This window comes from Oncorhynchus kisutch, linkage group LG28 (assembly GCF_002021735.2).
Source record: "Oncorhynchus kisutch isolate 150728-3 linkage group LG28, Okis_V2, whole genome shotgun sequence".
In the NCBI taxonomy this organism is placed as follows: domain Eukaryota; kingdom Metazoa; phylum Chordata; class Actinopteri; order Salmoniformes; family Salmonidae; genus Oncorhynchus; species Oncorhynchus kisutch.
Window position 1 is genome coordinate 43,670,798 of NC_034201.2, and position 14,093 is coordinate 43,684,890.

General features: G+C 43.3%; 1 protein-coding gene across 2 annotated transcripts in view; it reads right to left on the bottom strand.

Annotated features, from left to right (window-relative positions):
- LOC109873384 (teneurin-2) overlaps nucleotides 1–14,093 on the bottom strand; it is a 176,661-nt gene that overhangs the window by 67,576 nt on the left and 94,992 nt on the right. For both annotated transcript variants that reach the window (XM_031808169.1, XM_031808168.1), the window contains 3 exons: nucleotides 12,125–12,320; nucleotides 4,459–4,560; nucleotides 717–911 (listed from right to left, as the gene is read on the bottom strand). In XM_031808169.1, coding sequence (XP_031664029.1) covers nucleotides 717–911; nucleotides 4,459–4,560; nucleotides 12,125–12,320 — 493 coding nt within the window. The remainder of the gene's footprint in view (nucleotides 1–716; nucleotides 912–4,458; nucleotides 4,561–12,124; nucleotides 12,321–14,093) is intronic.

Here is a 14,093-nt window from a genome sequence, read left to right on the forward strand (position 1 = left end):
GTAGTAGTAGTAGTAGTAGTAGTAGTAGTAGCGCTGCAACACAGAACAGCAAGAGAGACACGATGTCAATCGTAGTAGTAGGAGTAGTAGTAGTAGTAGTAGTAGTAGTAGTAGTAGTAGTAGTAGTAGTAGTAGTAGGAGTAGTAGTAGTAGGAGTAGTAGTAGTAGTAGTAGTAGTAGTAGTAGTAGTAGTAGGAGTAGTAGTAGTAGGAGTAGTAGTAGTAGTAGTAGTAGTAGTAGTAGTAGTAGGAGTAGTAGTAGGAGTAGTAGCAGCAGTAGAGAGAATAGTGAATATACTTAAAGCAGTGAATATGATGAAAGACAGGAAGTGAACAACGGCCATTACTGCTGTCTTTTTCAGTCTCTTTCGATAATCCGAACTCTCTCTACTCCTCCGCGTCCCTCGCTCCCCACTACCCCTCTCCTCTCTTCAACCTACTTTTGGCTCCAACTTCACTTCATCCCAGCTGAGCGGAAACCCATCAGAACACAATTGAATGAATCAGATCCAGGGCGATTCTTTAAAAGTTGGATCAATAAAATAGATTCCATTCCCTTAATAAAGCGTTTGAAGTATAAACCACTGCAGTCTCATCCATGCTGAAACGTAATATGGCACTAAAGTAGAGACAATTGTGTGTGTGCGTGTGTATCCGAGAGTGTGTACGAACGAGTGTGTATGTGATAGGGATGAGCTCTAATTCAAGCATTTTTACCTTCCTCACAGGCGTCGCCACGGTAACCGGCGGAGCATGTGCAAGAGCCCTCGGAGCAGGTGCCGTGGCCGTTACACTCTGGGTCGATGCACTGGCCCACTGAGACATCACACTCTGGACCCTTCCATCCGCTGTAGCAGATACACAGGCCCTTGTCATATTGGCCATTCCCACTGCAGAGGACTGGGCAGGCAGCTAGACAACGTAGGAGAAATGACAGACACATCAGGTAAGACAAGGTGCAAGACGACGGCTTCGCGTCCTGTTCTATTGTTATATATGGGTTAGTTATGTTGAGATTGTCATATTGGACATGACCCTTTATGAGTTTCAAGATAGGGGGTCAAATATTCTATATTATAAACTGGGTGGTTCGAGCCCTGAGTGCTGATTGGCTGAAAGCCGTGGTATATCAGACCGCATGCCACGGGTATGACAAAACATTTATTTATACTGCTCTAATTACGTTGGTAACCAGTTTATAATAGCAATAAGGCATCTCTGAGGTTTGTGGTATATGGCCAATATACCACAGCTAAGGGCTGTGTCCATAAGAACAGCCCTGAATGCTGATTGGCTGAACGGTTAAGGGCTGTATCCATGCACTCAGCGTTGTATATACCTATAATATACCTATACAATGCCTATAATATATACCTATACAATACCTATAATATACCTGTAACATATACCTATACAATATCTATAATACTATAACCAAATATATACCTATACAATACCTATAATATAGCTATAATATAGCTATACAATACCTATACTATAATATACCTATACAATACCTATACTATAATATACCTATACAATACCTATAATATACCTATAATATAGCTATAATATAGCTATACAATACCTATAATATAATATACCTATAATATACCTATAATATACCTATAATATACCTATAATATAGCTATACAATACCTATACTATAATATACCTATAATATACCTATAATATAGCTATACAATACCTATACTATAATATACATATAATATACCTATAATATACCTATAATATACCTATAATATAGCTATAATATAGCTATACAATACCTATACTATAATATACCTATAATATACCTATAATATAGCTATACAATACCTATACTATAATATACCTATAATATACCTATAATATACCTATAATATAGCTATACAATACCTATACTATAATATACCTATAATATACCTATAATATAGCTATAATATAGCTATACAATACCTATACTATAATATACATATAATATACCTATAATATACCTATAATATAGCTATACAATACCTATACTATAATATACCTATAATATACCTATAATATACCTATAATATACCTATACAATACCTATAATATAATATACCTATAATATACCTATAATATACCAATACAATACCTATAATATAATATACCTATAATATACCTATAATATACATATAATATACCTATAATATACCTATAATATACCTATAATATACATATAATATACCTATAATATACCAATACAATACCTATAATATAATATACCTATAATATACCTATAATATACATATAATATACCTATACAATACCTATACAATACCTATAATATACCTATCATATACCTATCATATGCCTATAATATTCCTATAATATACCTATACAATACATACAATTTACCTATACAATACCTACAATATACCTATACAATACCTATAATATACCTATCATATACCTATCATATACATATAATATACCTATAATATACCTATACAATACCTACAATATACCTATACAATACCTATAATATACCTATAATATACCTATAATATGCCTATACAATATGCCTATAATATACCTATACAATAGCTATATATACCTATACAATACCTATACAATACCTATAATATACCTATAATATGCCTATAATATTCCTATAATATACCTATACAATACATACAATTTACCTATACAATACCTATACAATACCTATAATATACCTATAATATACCTATACAATACCTATACAATACCTACAATATACCTATAATATACAATACCTATAATATAACTATAATATACCTATACAATACCTATAATATACCTATAATATAACTATAATATACCTATACAATACCTATAATATACCTATACAATACCTATACAATACCTATAATATACCTATAATATACCTATACAATACCTATACAATACCTATAATATACCTATAATATACCTATACAATACCTATAATATACCTACAATATACCTATAATATACCTATACAATACCTACAATATACCTATAATATACCTATAATATACCTATACAATACCTATAATATACCTATACAATACCTACAATATACCTATACAATACCTACAATATACCTATACAATACCTATAATATACCTATAATATACCTATACAATACCTATAATATACCTATAAAATACCTATACAATACCTATAATATACCTATAATATACCTATACACTACCTATAATATACCTATACAATACCTACAATATACCTATAATATACCTATAATATACCTATACAATACCTATAATATACCTATAAAATACCTATACAATACCTATAATATACCTATACAATACCTATGCTATACCTATACAATACCTATAATATACCTATACACTACCTATAATATACCTATACAATACCTACAATATACCTATAATATACCTATAATATACCTATACAATACCTATAATATACCTATAATATACCTATACACTACCTATAATATACCTATACAATACCTACAATATACCTATAATATACAATACCTATAATATACCTATAATATACCTATACAATACCTATAATATACCTATACAATACCTATACAATACCTATAATATACCTATACAATACCTATACAATACCTATAATATACCTATAAAATACCTATACAATACCTATAAAATACCTATACAATACCTATAATATACCTATACACTACCTATAATATACCTATACAATACCTATAATATACCTATAATATACCTATACAATACCTATAATATACCTATAAAATACCTATACAATACCTATAATATACCTATACAATACCTATAATATACCTATAAAATAGCTATATATACCTGTAATATACCTATGATATACCTACAATATATACCTATGCAATAACTATACAATACCTATAATATATACCTATACAATACCTGTCACGCCCTGGTCGAAGTATTATTGTGTTTGTCTTTATTTATTTGGTCAGGCCGGGGTGTGACATGGGTTTATTGTGGTGTGTTTTGTCTTGGGGTTTTGTTAGTTATTGGGTGTGTGGCTTAGTGGAGGTATCTAGCAAAGTCTATGGCTGTCTGGAGTGGTTCTCAATCAGAGGCAGGTGTTTATCGTTGTCTCTGATTGGGAACCATATTTAGGCAGCCATATTCTTTGAGTGTTTTGTGGGTGATTGTTCCTGTCTTTGTGTTTGCACCAGATAGGGCTGTTTCGGTTTTCACAGTTTCTTCATGTATAGTTTTTTCCTTCATTAAAATATCATGAATCATCATAACGCTGCATTTTGGTCCGACTCTCCTTCACCACAAGAAAGCCGTTACAATACCTATAATATACCTATGCAAAACCTATAATATACCTATAATATATACCTATACAATACCAATAATATACCTATACAATACCTATAACATACCTATACAAACCAATATAATCTAGGTGATAACAACGTTGGTACCTTTGGCACAATCCATGCCATGGAACCCTGGGAAGCAGTGGCACACACCCGACATACACTCTCCGTTTCCATGGCAATTCTGCGGGCATTCTTGCACTGAATCTAAAATTGAACAGCAAGGATTGAAACAGACAAGTTATTATTAGAACTAAATCCTGTATATATGAATATATTATTATTATAACCAAATATTTATGAATATATTATTATACAATCCAAATATATATTAATATATTATTATAACCAAATATATATTAGTATATTACTAAAACCACATATATATTAGTATATTATTATTAAATCCAAATATATATTACTATATTATTATTAAATCCAAATATATATTAACATATTACTATAACCAAATATATATTCATATATTACTATAACCAAATATATATGAATATATTACTATAACCAAATATATATTAATATATAATTATAACCAAATATATATTAATATATATTAATGATTAAATATTATATACAATAGAGAAGGATGTGATTGTTCCCTCTCCTCTAATATCCCTCTCCTTCTCCCTCCTCTAATATCCCTCTCCTTCTCCCACCTCTAATATCCCTCTCCTTCTCCCTCCTCTAATATCCCTCTCCTTCTCCCTCCTCTAATATCCCTCTCCTTCTCCCTCCTCTAATATCCCTCTCCTTCTCCCTCCTCTAATATCCCTCTCCTTCTCCCTCCTCTAATATCCCTCTCCTTCTCCCTCCTCTAATATCCCTCTCCTTCTCCCTCCTCTCCTTCTCCCTCCTCTAATATCCCTCTCCTTCTCCCTCCTCTAATATCCCTCTCCTTCTCCCTCCTCTAATATCCCTCTCCTTCTCCCTCCTCTAATATCCCTCTCCTTCTCCCTCCTCTAATATCCCTCTCCTTCTCCCACCTCTCCTTCTCCCTCCTCTCTTTATCCCTCTCCTTCTCCCTCCTCTAATATCCCTCTCCTTCCCCCTCCTCTAATATCCCTCTCCTTCTCCCTCCTCTCCTTCTCCCTCCTCTCTTTATCCCTCTCCTTCTCCCTCCTCTAATATCCCTCTCCTTCTCCCTCCTCTAATATCCCTCTCCTTCTCCCTCCTCTCCTTCTCCCTCCTCTCTTTATCCCTCTCCTTCTCCATCCTCTAATATCCCTCTCCTTCTCCCTCCTCTCCTTCTCCCTCCTCTAATATCCCTCTCCTTCTCCCTCCTCTCCTTCTCCCTCCTCTCTTTATCCCTCTCCTTCTCCCTCCTCTAATATCCCTCTCCTTCTCCCTCCTCTAATATCCCTCTCCTTCTCCCTCCTCTAATATCCCTCTCCTTCTCCCTCCTCTCCTTCTCCCTCCTCTCTTTATCCCTCTCCTTCTCCCTCCTCTAATATCCCTCTCCTTCTCCCTCCTCTCCTTCTCCCTCCTCTCCTTCTCCCTCCTCTAATATCCCTCTCCTTCTCCCTCCTCTAATATCCCTCTCCTTCTCCCTCCTCTAATATCCCTCTCCTTCTCCCTCCTCTCCTTCTCCCTCCTCTCTTTATCCCTCTCATTCTCCCTCCTCTAATATCCCTCTCCTTCTCCCTCCTCTAATATCCCTCTCCTTCTCCCTCCTCTAATATCCCTCTCCTTCTCCCTCCTCTAATATCCCTCTCCTTCTCCCTCCTCTAATATCCCTCTCCTTCTCCCTCCTCTAATATCCCTCTCCTCTCCCTCTCTATCCCTCTCCTCTCCTCCTCTCCTTCTCCCTCCTCTCTTTATCCCTCTCCTTCTCCCTCCTCTAATATCCCTCTCCTTCTCCCTCCTCTCCTTCTCCCTCCTCTAATATCCCTCTCCTTCTCCTCCTCTCCTTCTCCCTCCTCTCTTTATCCCTCTCCTTCTCCCTCCTCTAATATCCCTCTCCTTCTCCCTCTAATATCCCTCTCCCTCTCCCTCCTCTCTTTATCCCTCTCCTTCTCCCTCCTCTAATATCCCTCTCCTTCTCCCTCCTCTCCTTCTCCCTCCTCTAATATCCCTCTCCTTCTCCCTCCTCTAATATCCCTCTCCTTCTCCCTCCTCTCCTTCTCCCTCCTCTCTTTATCCCTCTCATTCTCCCTCCTCTAATATCCCTCTCCTTCTCCCTCCTCTAATATCCCTCTCCTTCCCCCTCCTCTCCTTCTCCCTCCTCTCCTTCTCCCTCCTCTAATATCCCTCTCCTTCTCCCTCCTCTAATATCCCTCTCCTTCTCCCTCCTCTAATATCCCTCTCCTTCTCCCTCCTCTAATATCCCTCTCCTTCTCCCTCCTCTCCTTCTCCCTCCTCTAATATCCCTCTCCTTCTCCCTCCTCTCCTTCTCCCTCCTCTAATATCCCTCTCCTTCTCCCTCCTCTAATATCCCTCTCCTTCTCCCTCCTCTCCTTCTCCCTCCTCTAATATCCCTCTCCTTCTCCCTCCTCTAATATCCCTCTCCTTCTCCCTCCTCTCCTTCTCCCTCCTCTAATATCCCTCTCCTTCTCCCTCCTCTAATATCCCTCTCCTTCTCCCTCCTCTCCTTCTCCCTCCTCTAATATTCCTCTCCTTCTCCCTCCTCTCCTTCTCCCTCCTCTCCTTCTCCCTCCTCTATTATCCCTCTCCTTCTCCCTCCTCTAATATCAAATCAAATCAAATCAAATTTTATTTGTCACATACACATGGTTAGCAGATGTTAATGCGAGTGTAGCGAAATGCTTTTGCTTCTAGTTCCGACAATGCAGTAATAACCAACAAGTAATCTAGCTAACAATTCCAAAACTACTACCTTATAGACAAGTGTAAGGGGATAAAGAATATGTACATAAAGATATATGAGTGAGTGATGGTACAGAGCGGCATACGCAAGATACAGTAGATGGTATTGAGTGCAGTATATACATATGAGATGAGTATGTAAACAAAGTGGCATAGTTAAAGTGGCTAGTGATACATGTATTACATAAAGATGCAGTAGATGATATAGAGTACAGTATATACATATACATATGGGATGAATAATGTAGGGTATGTAAACATTATATTAGGTAGCATTGTTTAAAGTGGCTAGTGATACATTTTACATCATTTCCCATCAATTCCCATTATTAAAGTGGCTGGAGTTGAGTCAGTGTGTTGGCAGCAGCCACTCAATGTTAGTGGTGGCTGTTTAACAGTCTGATGGCCTTGAGATAGAAGCTATTTTTCAGTCTCTCGGTCCCAGCTTTGATGCACCTGTATTGACCTCGCCTTCTGGATGATAGCGGGGTGAACAGGCAGTGGCTCGGGTGGTTGTTGTCCTTGATGATCTTTATGGCCTTTCTGTAACATCGGGTGGTGTAGGTGTCCTGGAGGGCAGGTAGTCCTGGAGGGCCCCCGGTGATGCGTTGTGCAGACCTCACTACCCTCTGGAGAGCCTTACGGTTGTGGGCGGAGCAGTTGCCGTACCAGGCGGTGATACAGCCCGACAGGATGCTCTCGATTGTGCATCTGTAGATGTTTGTGAGTGCTTTTGGTGACAAGCCAAATTTCTTCAGCCTCCTGAGGTTGAAGAGGCGCTGCTGCGCCTTCTTCACGATGCTGTCTGTGTGAGTGGACCAATTCAGTTTGTCTGTGATGTGTATGCCGAGGAACTTAAAACTTGCTACCCTCTCCACTACTGTTCCATCGATGTGGATAGGGGGGTGCTCCCTCTGCTGTTTCCCGAAGTCCACAATCATCTCCTTAGTTTTGTTGACGTTGATTGTGAGGTTATTTTCCTGACACCACACTCCGAGGGCCCTCACCTCCTCCCTGTAGGCCAACTCGTCGTTGTTGGTAATCCTTCTCCCAACTCTAATATCCCTCTCCTTCTCCCTCCTCTAATATCCCTCTCCTTCTCCCTCCTCTAATATCCCTCTCCTTCTCCCTCCTCTAATATCCTTCTCCTTCTCCCTCCTCTAATATCCCTCTCCTTCTCCCTCCTCTAATAGCCCTCTCCTTCTCCCTCCTCTAATATCCCTCTCCTTCTCCCTCCTCTCCTTCTCCCTCTTCTAATATCCCTCTCCTTCTCCCTCCTCTCCTTCTCCCTCCTCTAATATCCCTCTCCTTCTCCCTCCTCTCCTTCTCCCTCCTCTAATATCCCTCTCCTTCTCCCTCCTCTCCTTCTCCCTCCTCTAATATCCCTCTCCTTCTCCCACCTCTAATATCCCTCTCCTTCTCCCTCCTCTAATATCCCTCTCCTTCTCCCTCCTCTCCTTCTCCCTCCTCTAATATCCCTCTCCTTCCCCCTCCTCTAATATCCCTCTCCTTCTCCCTCCTCTCCTTCTCCCTCCTCTAATATCCCTCTCCTTCTCCCTCCTCTCCTTCTCCCTCCTCTAATATCCCTCTCCTTCTCCCTCCTCTAATATCCCTCTCCTTCTCCCTCCTCTAATATCCCTCTCCTTCTCCCTCCTCTAATATCCCTCTCCTTCTCCCTCCTCTAATATCCCTCTCCTTCCCCCTCCTCTCCTTCTCCCTCCTCTAATATCCCTCTCCTTCTCCCTCCTCTCCTTCTCCCTCCTCTAATATCCCTCTCCTTCTCCCTCCTCTAATATCCCTCTCCTTCTCCCTCCTCTAATATCCCTCTCCTTCTCCCTCCTCTAATATCCCTCTACTTCTCCCTCCTCTAATATCCCTCTCCTTCTCCCTCCTCTCCTTCTCCCTCCTCTAATATCCCTCTCCTTCTCCCTCCTCTCCTTCTCCCTCCTCTAATATCCCTCTCCTTCCCCCTCCTCTAATATCCCTCTCCTTCTCCCTCCTCTAATATCCCTCTCCTTCTCCCTCCTCTCCTTCTCCCTCCTCTAATATCCCTCTCCTTCTCCCTCCTCTAATATCCCTCTCCCTCTCCCCTCCTCTAATATCCCTCTCCTTCCCCCTCCTCTCCTTCTCCCTCCTCTAATATCCCTCTCCTTCTCCCTCCTCTCCTTCTCCCTCCTCTAATATCCCTCTCCTTCTCCCTCCTCTAATATCCCTCTCCTTCTCCCTCCTCTAATATCCCTCTCCTTCTCCCTCCTCTAATATCCCTCTCCTTCTCCCTCCTCTCCTTCTCCCTCCTCTAATATCCCTCTCCTTCTCCCTCCTCTCCTTCTCCCTCCTCTAATATCCCTCTCCTCTCCCTCCTCTCCTTCTCCCTCCTCTCCTTCTCCCTCCTCTAATATCCCTCTCCTTCTCCCTCCTCTAATATCCCTCTCCTTCTCCCTCCTCTAATATCCCTCTCCTTCTCCCTCCTCTAATATCCCTCTCCTTCTCCCACCTCTAATATCCCTCTCCTTCTCCCTCCTCTAATATCCCTCTCCTTCTCCCTCCTCTCTTTATCCCTCTCCTTCTCCCTCCTCTAATATCCCTCTCCTTCTCCCTCCTCTAATATCCCTCTCCTTCTCCCTCCTCTAATATCCCTCTCCTTCTCCCTCCTCTAATATCCCTCTCCTTCTCCCTCCTCTAATATCCCTCTCCTTCTCCCTCCTCTCTTTATCCCTCTCATTAACACCTCCTCTAATATCCCTCTCATTAACACCTCCTCTAATATCCCTCTCATTAACACCTCCTCTAATATCCCTCTCCTTCTCCCTCCTCTCCTTCTCCCTCCTCTCTTTATCCCTCTCATTAACACCTCCTTTCGTTCCAGTTTTGATCAGGCAGACTCCTTCCCTCGTCACCTCTTACCTCCCTACCGTTAATAATTAGACACATCTAAATAATTAACCGTCATTATAGTTTTACTGAAGGCTGAACCTGCTAGCCTTTCTATGGCTAATATAATAGTCTGTTAAAATAGAGTTTAATGCAGAACGACTAGTATTTGATGGAAGAATGATCTCGGGCACTATACTGTGTAGGCAGCTCCTGGCGGCAAGTAATACGCGCATCTGTTGAGATTCAGGAATTCTTATTCCCATTGTTGATCTGTAAACATTCATTAGCAGAGAGACAATTAGCGAAGAAATATATTTTTTAAATGCGCTGCACAGATAATTCAGATGTGGTGTGAGTGTCCAACACATTATTTAAATGATTCAGTAAACTACAACTTCTTAGCATACCCCAAATGTCCTCACACCCCTTCGTCCTCCCTCCACAGCCCCTGCCAAAAGTGATAACCTCCCTAATTTTATATTAATTTAACCAGGCAAGTCAGTTAAGAACAAATTCTTATTTTCAATGATGGCCTAGGAACAGTGGGTTAACTGCCTTGTTCAGGGGTAGAACAGATTTGTACCTTGTCAGCTCGGGGATTCGATCTTGCAACCTTTCGGTTACTAGTCCAACACTCTAACCACTAGGCTACCCTGCCGCCCCTACACTCTAACCACTAGGCTACGCTGCTGCCCCTACACTCTAACCACTAGGCTATGCTGCCGCCCCTACACTCTAACCACTAGGCTACCTGCCGCCCCTACACACTAACCACTAGGCTACCCCCCCCCCCCCCACACTCTAACCACTAGGCTACCCTGCCACCCCTACACTCTAACCACTAGGCTACCTGCCGCCTCTACACTCTAACCAATAGGCTACCTGCCTCCCCTACACTCTAACCACTAGGCTACCCTGCCGCCCCTACACTCTAACCACTAGGCTACCTGCCCCACCCCCCCACACTCTAACCACTAGGCTATGCTGCCGCCCCTACACTCTAACCACTAGGCTACCTGCCGCCCCTACACCCTAACCACTAGGCTACCTGCCGCCCCTACACTCTAACCACTAGGCTACCTGCTCCCTCTATACTCTAACCACTAGGCTACCTGCCGCCCCCCCACCAGTACACATCCCCACTACAGAGGTAAGTACAATTCCTGTCATTTAATTGGTTCGATCACTCAGTGTCCCCATGGCGATACGGCAGCGGGAGAGACTCCACCACGATATGCTCCAGCCACTGTGGCGTGTCGTGTGTGGTGCCTCCCCACAGACCATTTAGAAGTTCACGGAAGCATAAAAGGCAAATGAACAATGAGCAGATTCGTATTCATTTACTAAGAGAGTCTACTGTATGAATACGAAACGCTAGCTTTTGGCCTCATGTATATCAATGTGCGTCTTTAGACTGGACCTGCACAGGACTCTAGGGAACAGTTAGGAGTTAGAGTTGCCGAAGCTAAGCCATCCGTCTTTTCTCACTTCCTCCTCTCTTTCAGTCTCAAGCTCCAGTCCTGTTCTGTTCCTGGCCTGGGTTCTCTTCTCAGTAGCATCCTCCTCAGAGAAGGTTATCATTCAAATTAAAATCTCTAAATCAAAGACGTTGTGTCGTGCGTTTACTGCAGCAGAGCCCCACACGTGTGCCGTGTGGACACAGTGCTTCTCTTTGATGGGTGGCACCAGAGAGTCATGAATACTACTACATTTCCTGTGTTTTTTACCTCTCGTTTGTTCTCAGCTGTTACATGTTTGTCTACTGTTCGGGGATGGGCCAACTGTGTGACGAGAGCTTGTGTACAAACGGAGAGACACTCCACAGGGATACATCTCTTTTATGACTCAATCTCCATCCAACACTTTTATCAGTGCTCACTCCCAATATCAGTCTCAGCCTATCAGACCAACGGGGATGCAATCCTGGAAGGGTGAATTTGTAAAACTCACTCAGAGGTGTTACCTTACTACCAGAATCCTAAATGTTCCGCCCTGGCTTTACAAGGAGAATATAGAAGTGTAAAGCAAAGCAGGTAAATATAACAACAGCACCCACCTAGAGCCACGGTGCTGAAGGAGACAGACTCCTTGTCCTTGCCGTCGTTGTAGAAGGCCAGATGCCAGGTGCCAGGGTCCAGGTACTGAACAAAGATGGCCTCGTTCAGAACCACCGTGTGGATGCTGCGGCGCTCCCGAGGAGACTCCACCACGCTCCACTTCTCCTTCCCGTCCAGACGCTCCATGTAGTCATACTGAACACAGAGAACAGGGTTAGAGAGGGAGAGAGGGACAACAGAGAGAACAGGGTTAGAGAGGGAGAGAGGGACAACAGAGAGAACAGGGTTAGAGAGGGAGAGAGGGAGGGAGGGACAACAGAGAGAACAGGGTTAGAGAGGGAGAGAGGGAGGGAGGGACAACAGAGAGAACAGGGTTAGAGAGGGAGAGAGGGACAACAGAGAGAACAGGGTTAGAGAGGCAGGGAGGGACAACAGAGAGAACAGGGTTAGAGAGGGAGAGAGGGAGGGAGGGGACAACAGAGAGAACAGGGTTAGAGAGGGAGAGAGGGACAACAGAGAGAACAGGGTTAGAGAGGCAGGGAGGGACAACAGAGAGAACAGGGTTAGAGAGGGAGAGAGGGAGGGAGGGACAACAGAGAGAACAGGGTTAGAGAGGGAGAGAGGGACAACAGGGAGAACAGGGTTAGAGAGGGAGAGAGGGAGGGAGGGACAACAGAGAGAACAGGGTTAGAGAGGCAGGGAGGAACAACAGAGAGAACAGAGTTAGAGAGGGAGGGAGGGAGGGAGGGACAACAGAGAGAACAGGGTTAGTGAGGGAGAGAGGGAGGGAGGGACAACAGAGAGAACAGGGTTAGAGAGGGAGAGAGGGACAACAGAGAGAACAGGGTTAGAGAGGGAGAGAGGGAGGAGGGACAACAGAGAGAACAGGGTTAGTGAGGGAGAGAGGGAGGGAGGGACAACAGAGAGAACAGGGTTAGAGAGGGAGAGAGGGACAACAGAGAGAACAGGGTTAGAGAGGGAGGGAGGGAGGGACAACAGAGAGAACAGGGTTAGAGAGGCAGGGAGGGACAACAGAGAGAACAGGTTAGAGAGGGAGGGAGGGACAACAGAGAGAACAGGGTTAGAGAGGCAGGGAGGGACAACAGAGAGAACAGGGTTAGAGAGGCAGGGAGGGACAACAGAGAGAACAGGGTTAGAGAGGCAGGGAGGGACAACAGAGAGAACAGGGTTAGAGAGGCAGGGAGGGACAACAGAGAGAACAGGGTTAGAGAGGGAGAGAGGGAGGGAGGGACAACAGAGAGAACAGGGTTAGAGAGGGAGAGAGGCAGGGAGGGACAACAGAGAGAACAGGGTTAGTGAGGGAGAGAGGGAGGGAGGGACAACAGAGAGAACAGGGTTAGTGAGGGAGGGAGGGACAACAGAGAGAACAGGGTTAGAGAGAGAGGGAGGGACAACAGAGAGAACAGGGTTAGAGAGGGAGGGAGGGACAACAGAGAGAACAGGGTTAGAGAGGGAGGGAGGGACAACAGAGAGAACAGGGTTAGAGAGAGAGGGAGGGACAACAGAGAGAACAGGGTTAGAGAGGCAGGGAGGGACAACAGAGAGAACAGGGTTAGAGAGGGAGGGAGGGACAACAGAGAGAACAGGGTTAGAGAGAGAGGGAGGGACAACAGAGAGAACAGGGTTAGTGAGGGAGAGAGGGAGGGAGGGACAACAGAGAGAACAGGGTTAGTGAGGGAGGGAGGGACAACAGAGAGAACAGGGTTAGTGAGGGAGAGAGGGAGGGAGGGACAACAGAGAGAACAGGGTTAGAGAGGCAGGGAGGGACAACAGAGAGAACAGGGTTAGAGAGGGAGGGAGGGACAACAGAGAGAACAGGGTTAGAGAGAGAGGGAGGGACAACAGAGAGAACAGGGTTAGAGAGGGAGGGAGGGACAACAGAGAGAACAGGGTTAGTGAGGGAGGGAGGGAGAGAGGGACAACAGAGAGAACAGGGTTAGAGAGGGA